The 9497-nt window shown below is 37.0% G+C and overlaps 1 protein-coding gene across 1 annotated transcript; it reads left to right on the forward strand.

Annotated features, from left to right (window-relative positions):
- Positions 1-6840: 6840 nt before the first annotated feature.
- rgs2 (regulator of G protein signaling 2) lies at positions 6841-9233 on the forward strand. The gene is made up of 5 exons (XM_079807675.1): positions 6841-6959; positions 7045-7131; positions 7283-7344; positions 8284-8450; positions 8539-9233. Exons 1-5 carry the CDS (start codon positions 6856-6858, stop codon positions 8716-8718), a joined length of 600 nt encoding a protein of 199 aa, XP_079663801.1. The 5' UTR covers positions 6841-6855; the 3' UTR covers positions 8719-9233.
- Positions 9234-9497: the final 264 nt, after the last annotated feature.

The raw sequence follows: 9497 nt of genomic DNA on the forward strand, positions 1-9497 counted from the left end.
GCTATAAATATAGAGCCGTTCAGTCGTGACGTCAATTTGCAGTCAATCTGGAATGCTAATTCGCCATATCTAAGCAGCAAGCAAAGCTCATGGACGCATCAATTGCTTCATTTCAAAAACTGCCTTTAGCATTAGCAACATGCACACACCAAACTGTACTGATATCAAATGCTTGTTGAGCCTTCTATGTCGTTTCCTGTGTATAATGTTCCCCATCAATCACACATGAGGATTTAGGAAACTTAGTCCCAGATTTACTGACAGCTTGCGCCAACGCAAACCCGTTTAAAAAACTATTGTCAGGATTTACTAAAGACGCGCAGTGAAAAATTAGCGCTGAAAAGAAAAAAAAACATAAAAACCATGGACAAACCTTTTGCATTTGTAGGAGTTTTCCTTTCAGACGGCAAATTTATGGAGAGTATTTACTAAGGTTTGCGCTAGTCAATTTACTGGTGTTAGCGCCATTATTTTTGCGCTAATTTGCGCTGCTTTTGGTAGATTGTGTTGGTCATTTTGGAAATGATTTGGCTTAGTAATGGGCGATATAAACGATACAAAATTGGCCTACGATAGAGATCGTCTATTGCACTATCGCGATAATGCACGTTGATGACAGAATCTACCCGCGAAATTTAGAGCCAAGAGCTGCAACTGGCAGCAATGCATCATCGTATTGGTCATCTTGAATAAACATAGCTGAAAGCGAAATGGAGGAGCTGATAAAAAAGACCGGTGCAACATCCATTGTTTGGACTTGGTTCGGATTTAAGCCGTCCAACGCACAGATGAGCGGGCACACAAACACACTCGCTCACTGTCTTTGATTGAATAGCTTTTGTAAGTTTAATAGGATTAATCTTTAATTTATACAGTCAAATATGCAATGCTATTTTACATTTGATCATTTTCTGTACCTGAAAACTAATGTTAGACGTACCTGAAAAACCTGAAAAGCATAGTTTATTTTATTAGTATCTTTTGCTCAAAAGTATTTATTTGTGCTGCTGCTTGTATTTAAATTATTTGTTCTTATTATTTTCTTTATTTTTATTTTACAGTAGTCCTTTTTCCCTGAACATAGCAAATACTGAACCATACCGAAACCATGAACCTAAAACCGTGATACAAACCGAACCGTGAGCAATCTGTACCGTTACACCCCTAGCGTAACGTATGCGAGGGGGTGTCACAAAATGGAGAACATTTTCAAAGGGTGCCATGACTGAAAAAAGGTTGGGAAACACTGCTATAGAGGACACGAACGCATAAACCATCACTTCATGAGAATTTACCATTTAATTTGAGAAAACTGTCATATCATAAAATGAACAGACACTCAAAGGTGTTCACGGCAACCCGTCAAAATAAAAGTTTGGTTTAGCGTGAGAAATTTTTCAGAATATATTAGGCTTCTGTTGTAGCCTACAGTAGATTTAACTTTGTCTCTATGTAATAATAATTCGTCTCAACTAATAATAATAAAAATTATGCCTAGATGGTTGCTTATTTTTCACTTGATCTTTTTTATAAACAATGTTTACTTTTAAACAGCATACAGCCTTTAAATGTGTATGTATTATTTACTTATAATGATTATCATCATAAACTTATTGAATTGCATTTATTTTTTTTAAATACTCAAATAAATTGGTACAGATCTGGCACACATCTCCCTGTATAATTGCGCGATACTTTTGTATAATTTTTGTAAAGTTTTAGCCTGGTCGCTATTCACTGCCGTTATATGTATAAGTGCGCACAGAACGTTTTTAAAACATTCTGCTTTTTTGTGTTAAAGTCTCTGCAGCTAGTGTACTTGAATTTTATTTATCTGCAACAATATGTTATAATTACAGTTTTGCACAATAAATGTTCTCAAAACTACATACAACGTTTCTTTCTTTAAAAAAAATTAAATACATTTAGCAGTTTGGCTTTTCTTAGGGTCTAACCCGTTCTGAAATGGTTCTATTATAATTTTTAAATCGCAATATATATCATTATCGCAAGAGGCTGCAATGTATATCGCAATATGGATTTTAAGCCATATCGCCCATCCCTAATTTCGCTCCGTCTGTGTTCTTTAATTTGCGCGTCGTCAGTAGATCACGTGCCGAACTTTCCACTCCCATCATGCTAATTTGCCCTGTTTAGTAAATCTGGCCCTTAGCATGCTACGTTTTAACGCAGAGCTAATAGCTAGCATAAAACTGTTGATCTAACATGACCAAAAGTGTGTTGCGAGGGGTGAAAACCACTGCAAACTTGATAGGAAGACCTTCAGAGATTTGTGTACATGCTAGGATGTGGTTGATTTATTGCTTTAAATTCGTGAATAGTAGCTTGTTAGCATCTTATGTTTACAAACCACACCGTGGTTTTGTGTCTAATTTATGTTGTAGAACATTATATGAAAGTCTGTTCAAGTAATACTAGCTTACAGACATGACAAAAAAAAATGTTACTTCTGTTTTAGGACAAACTGAACAGCTGTACTTTTGTACTTTTACTCCCTGTATTGTCCTTGGACACATAGGCCCACACACATACACGAAATACCATGCATAAAGTTTATTTTAAGTTCACCAAGCAAGCTGCTTCTTTTATGTCAAAAGCAAGTGCCTTCAACAAAAGGAAGTGCTCTTGTTTTCATGTTAAGGTACTTTTGGAGTCCCCCATGAGTACAGCACGCGTGTCATTGCTGGGAAATACCTTGTGCGTAAAACTATTGGACTATCGTCTATTCGAACGGAAACTTGGCAACAATCTCATTGCAAACCACTCAAGGCGCTCACTGATATTTACGGTCTGAACACCATAACAGACGATAAGTCTCTTAAAAACACTGGGTCTGACATCTGCAAAGCTGGGCGAGATGGATGGGCTCATAAAAATGGACTTTATATGGAACAGAGTTGCAGAGAGTCCATTTGCTAGGTCATCTTTTTCCCAAAAACGCTTATCTTCTGATTGGCTGAGGTTCACTAAAAATCCCTGCATGAGCTGCAGATATTCATCTGTACAATTTGTAATGACATAAATAGGAAGTGGTCAAAGAGCTCATTGTGTTGCAAAAGACAAATTATTCATGTATAAAATCATGGAGGATGTTGCATGTGGAAAGATACGAAGGTGGGCCATTTCGAATTAGGCCAGTAAACTTTGATCTAGCAACCAGACAGAACACCTTAGCAACCTCTTGAAAACCCCACGCACAACTTGTTAGCATACTTGTACTGCAAGTACATGTAAAAACCTCAAGTTCATCATGTGAATTTTAATGGTCCCATGTCTAGGCAAATCAAGCCGTTTTCCATATCCTCTTTAGTGCTGGACTGAAAATAAGGCTTTGACACTAATCACATACACAAATCTATATTTGCATCTCGTTGACTAAATGAATGGAAACATGCATAGTTCTGATGCCACACTGGTGACAGGAACAAACCGCTCTATTTGTGCTATTCAGGGATGTGTTCTCTTTCCAGTAGCAAAGGCTGAGAACCAGTATTTCATGTTCAAAGGGAATAGGATCAGGTGAATTACACAGTGCATCATGACAATGACATGCATATTGTTTACACAAAAGGTTCAGACAGAGAATTTGTTTCTTTTATCTGTTCTATTTTAAGACATTAAATGCATGCTATTATCCCACATTTTGAGATCGCCATCAATTAAAATAAATATATACTGTACACATCAATTTGTAATTTTTAGGTATTTCTTTTTATTAATAAAATAATTTATTAATAGACTATTGTCTATTCGAACGGATAACTATATATTGTAAATATCTATATAGACCCATATCTAAATTATCTAAACATATATTTTTTCCTTTATACACATACTATAATAAAAATATATTTAAAATGTTTATGCATGCGTGTATATAAGTCTGTACAGTATAAATATATTTACATTCTTTGTTTCTTTTATTTTATATACACGATCAGGCATGACATTATGACCATCTAATATTGTGTTAGTACCCCTTTTGCTTAAACAGCCCTGACCCGTCGAGGCATGGACTCCACCCTGAAGGTGTGCTGTGGTATCTGACACCAAGATGTTTGCAGCAGATCTTTTAAGTCATGTAAGTTGCGAGGTGGGGCCTCCATGGATCGGACTTGTTTGTTCAGCACATCCCACAGATGCTCGATTGGATTGAGATCTGGGGAATTTGGAGGCCAAGTCAACACCTCAAACTCGTGCTCCTCAAACCATGCTTTTTGCATGGTTATCCTGCTAAAACAGGCCACAGCCACCAGGAAATACTGTCTCCATGAAAAGGTGTTCATGGTCTATAACAACGCTTAGGTAGGTGGTACATGTCAAAGTAACATCCACATGAACCCTTTTCAGGGTTTCCTAGCAGAACATAGCCCAAAGCATCACACTGCCTCCCCCGGCTTGCCTTCCCATAGTGCATCCTGGTGCCATGTGTTCCCCTGGTAAGGGATGCACACACACCCGGCCATCCACGTGATGTACAAGAAAACATGATTCATCAGACCAGGCCACCTTCTTCCATTGCTCTATGATCCAGTTCTGATGCTCACAAGACCAAGACCCAGAAAAGGCACTTAAAACGTCGTTACAAAGTCCATCCCACCACAGTGACTCTACAATAATTTTACGATGCGACGACAATAGTTTTTGTGCGCAAAAAAAAATCAAAATAACACCTTTATCCAACTTGTTCTTGTCTTCCGTGTGTGCCTCCACGACGCATGCGCGAGAATATGACGTAGCGCCGGGGTTCGGGAATCCATGAAATGCACACTTTAGTCCCATTTTGAGAACTACGCCGAGACCTAAAGCACGATCAATGTAGACTTCAACAGCTTAGATACGCGCGTCTTCCTCTGCTTGTCAACAAATCGCTTCTGGGTCATGTGTCCGAGCGCCGGATCTGCGTCATATTCTCGCGCATGCGTCGTGGAGGCACACACGTAAGGCAAAGACAAGTTGGATAAAGGTGTTATTTTGATTTTTTTTTGCGCACAAAAACTATTGTCGTCGCATCGTAAAATGATTGTAGAGTCACTGTGGTGAGATGGACTTTGTAACGACGTTTTAAGTGCCTTTTATGGGTCTTGGGAGTGTAAATGTACTGAATGCCAATGGAGGCCTATCTGAAGCCTTTCTCAGCCATCAGCTTTACACTAAAATATCTTCATTTGTGTTCCGAATATGAACGGAGGTCTTACGGGTGTCGAACGACATAAGGGTGAGTAATTAATGACAGAATTTTCATTTTTGGGTGAACTAACCCTTTAACTTCTTGAGCAATTTGAACTAGAGTAGCTCGTCTGTTTGATCAGACCACACGGGCCAGACTTCACTCCCCACATGCATCAATGAGCCTGGGCCACCCATGACCCTGTCGCCGGTTCACCACTGTTCCTTCCTTGGACCCCTTTTGTTAGATACAAGAGCTGCAGATGCTCTGACCCAGTCGTCTTGCCATTACAATTTGGCCCTTGTCAACCTCGCTCAAATCCCATTTTTCCTGCTTCTAACACATCAACAACATGTTCACTTGCTAATATATATGCCACAAGTGCATTGCTCATTTCAGAAAGCTATCTGTGAAATTTTGTACAGATCAGGCTTCAAAGTACATTCTCAAAACATGATCATGTATATAAGATTTCACAGATTAGCCTTCTGAGATGAGCAACGCACTTGTGGTATGTGGTTTTAAAACCTGACATTTAAGTTACATCAAAAAATGCCATCTAGTCATGCATTTTGTCATGGATATAGATTCTGTGCAGCATTTCTCACAATTAAGTGCTTCGTTTGGCGTATGCTAAAGCATTAAGCTCTTCTCTCACAAGAGAACGCAAACACTCGTGCTCAAGGATGAATAAAAACGGTTCGTCTGTCAGCTACAAACATGTTGATCTAATTTAGCCATTTAAAGTCAAGGTTTCAAAACAACTTATCTTGTCACAGATGTTTACTCTTCCACCACAGCACAATATGTTTATTGGTGAGGCCCTTGATTCTGAATGAAGGTTTTAAAGGCATGTTTTTCCCTTTAAAGGCGAGGGTTAGAGCTTATCTAAACATGAAAGGTGACCCACTGCTCTTTTTCTTCAGGAAATGCTTTTTTTCCTCCTGTATCATCTAATAAATCAAAAATCTTTCAACTTATGCATAAAGCAGCCTTATCCGTTTAGCCTGATATTTAGTCAGAAAGTGAAGACGGCAAAGCTTATTAGAGTTTTGTGGTTTGAATCACATCCAAAGTAATTAAACCAGTAACAAAGACATGAGCTATTTTTAGATAAGAGTTTCTATAAATAAACACTCCTTGCCTTCCACAAATAGAACCATGTGGAATGTTGGTTGGGAACATTCCAGTTTGTTTAGGACTTTTTGTCTGAGACGGATATTGCATTAACATCCTCAAGTTACAAGTGACTCAGGTTTGTACATCTCTTAACTTGATCACCTCAATCCTTATTTTTACTACTTTTCATGTAGACATCAAAAATAGTTACGAACACAAATGGAAGTTATGGGAATAATAAGATCGAAAAGAGTTAAACAATCCTTGTATTTTAGTTTCTTTTCGTATACAGTAGTTTAGTGTGTATATATACACACACACACACACACACACACACACACACACACAGTTTTATTTGATGAAAGATTATTTAAGAAAGAACTGCAGTGCTCCTGCCAACAAGACTTGCACAAGTACATGGCCACTCAAATGCTGATGCAAGGCAACCAATCAGATGTTTCCCCTGCCGATGATGCCCCACCCACAGCCCTTGTGTATAAAAGCAGCACCTTACAAGACAACATGTTTCAGTTCAATTGATAGTAATGGATAGATTGGCAAAAATGAGAAATTCCAGACCAGATTCGAGCAAGGAGCGATTGATCTACTTTAAGGACCCTGACACGACTACAGAACAAAGCGAAATAAAGTGAGAAGTGCATTTTATCAAGTTGCATTTGGTTTTACGCCGAGCGATACGCATGTTGCTAATGTTTTTTGATTGTGTTTAACAGAAAAACAAATTGGACACCAAGAATGCTGTTCAAGACGTTTCCCACGAGAGAATCACGCCAAACCACGGCACAAAGAAAACCATACGGGTGAGCATATGGACGCTTTAGTTAATTACTCTGTACATGTAACAAAGTGGGATTCATGGACTTTAAACGTTTAATAAAGCTTAAATCTTTAAAAAATATATTTTGATTTAAATTCAAATGAATTAAAATGTCTGACTTTATATTCCCACAGACCAACAACTGAAGAAGTTACTCAATGGGCACAATCTCTGGACAACTTGTTGAGCAGCAAATGTAATTATTACTAAATATTTACAAATTTATGTTCATTACACACACACACACGCTTGATAAAAAACAGTAAAATTGATATCAATTTAAAATAATGGTTTTCTATTGTAATTTAGGCTACTTTCAAAATGTAATTTATTTCTCTGATGCAAAGCTGAATTTTCAGAATCATTACTCCAGTCTTCAGTGTCACATGATCCTTCAGAAATCATTCTAATATGTTGATTTATTATAAATGTTGAAAACAGTTGTGCTGCTTAATATTTTTATTAATATAACCTGTGATAATTGATATAACCTTAATATAACCTGTGATGCTTTATTCTTTGACAAATAAAGAGTTCAAAAAGAACAGCATTTATTTAAAATATATATTTTTTTTAACAGTGTTGGGGTCAGTATTTTTTTTCCTTTCGGTTGTGAAAGAAATTAATACTTTTATTCAGCAAGGATGGGTTAAAGTGATAAAGTGATAGTAAAGATTTATATTGTTAGAAAAGGTTTCCATTTTGAATAAACGCTGTTCTTTATAACTTTTTATTCATCAATGAATCCTGAAAAAGTATCACAGGTTGCAAAAAAATATCAAGCAGCACAACTGTTTCCAATATTCATAATGAATCAGCATATTAGAACGATTTCTGAAGGATCATGTGACACAGAAGACTGGAGTGATGATCTTAAAAATTCAGCTTTGCATCACAGAAATAAATGATATTTTAAAGTGTATTAAAATAGAAACCCATTATTTTAAATTGTAATAATATTTCACAATATTACAGTTTTTTCTGTATTTTTGATCAAATAAATGCAGGCTTGATGAGCATGAGACTTCTTTTAAAAACAATAAAATGTTTCCAAACACACACACACACACACACACTTGGAAATAAGCCACGTTATTAAATGCCAACTGATCTGATGACTTTTTTCATATTTCAGATGGATTAATTGCTTTCCGACTTTTCACGAAGTCTGAACACTGCGAGGAGAATATCGAGTTCTGGTTGGCCTGCGAAGAGTTTAGAAAGATCAGGTCGAGATCAAAACTCAGATCGAAGGCAAAAACGATATTCGAAGAATTCGTCAAGGCAGAGTCTCCGAAGGAGGTGAGGTTTCGTCAATGCCAGCCAAGTTTAGTCGTTTTCATCAAGCTGTGCCACACGTTCTCATATCTTTCAATTCTTCCTTCTCTAGATCAACTTGGACTTCAACACCAAGGAGTCCCTGCACCAAAGCCTTCTGATCCCAACACAGTCAAGCTTCAAAGCAGCCCAGAATAGAGTTCACTTCTTGATGGAGCACAACTCGTACCCGCGGTTCCTGGACTCTGAACTCTACCATAAACTATGCCGAATTGCTGCAGGAGAGCAATAATGTTTTCAGTTGTTGTATTTAAACTAATGGCTGGTCCGTTTCAGAATGCCACATGCATGTTCTGTTTCATGTTCTTCTCAGTGGTTATGCTATTATGATTTCAGTGTATTTAAAGATTGCAAATTTTGCACAGATTTGTAAATAGTTAAGGTGCCAGGATGAATGTCAGGTGAAATATTAATACTGCAATGAAGCAGCATCTATGTTTTGAAGTTGTACTACTTTGGGGATTTTTTTTTTCTTTTCATTTTTGCTTTTCAATGAAAAGCTAAGAATATATTTGGATAATTTTTTTTTTTCTTAGTCATTCCATTACTTTTGCAACAGATGCGAGCAAAAAGAGATGTATAAATGGTTATCGGCTGATATCTGAGATATTGCATATTTAATTGTACATGCTCATCTCCCCTATTTTATTTTTTACATTTAGATTACCTTTGCTGTAATCTAACACACACTAAAACATATTCTTTTAAAAACACTAAAAACAACACAAATTAAAAGAAATTTGTATTAAACCGTATTTGTTTGTCATTCCATATTCAGAACTTGGGGGGGGGGGGGGGGGGCTGATATGAAAGAAAATGCAAGCAAAAAGTTATTTTGCGTTATGGGATGATATTAGTTTTTTAAATGTATATTTAACCCTTAAATGCATGAATGTTTTGCCAATCATCATTACATATTCGGGTCTTTAGTGACCCGGATCTATACCTAGAGTAACAACTACAGAAGAATATAATAAAGCATATTTTGTTACCTTTTGGAGCTTGGAAGGG

This window comes from Gobio gobio (genome assembly GCF_949357685.1).
Source record: "Gobio gobio genome assembly, chromosome: 24".
Taxonomy (NCBI): Eukaryota; Metazoa; Chordata; class Actinopteri; order Cypriniformes; family Gobionidae; genus Gobio; species Gobio gobio.

Bases quoted from the DNA above. Each gene is read 5' to 3' on its own strand.
- rgs2 (XM_079807675.1), top strand. From the start codon at position 6,856: ATGGATAGATTGGCAAAAATGAGAAATTCCAGACCAGATTCGAGCAAG. The intron at 7,132-7,282 runs GTGAGCATATGG...ATATTCCCACAG, and splicing joins GCACAAAGAAAACCATACGG to ACCAACAACTGAAGAAGTTA. The intron at 7,345-8,283 runs GTAATTATTACT...TTCATATTTCAG, and splicing joins CAACTTGTTGAGCAGCAAAT to ATGGATTAATTGCTTTCCGA.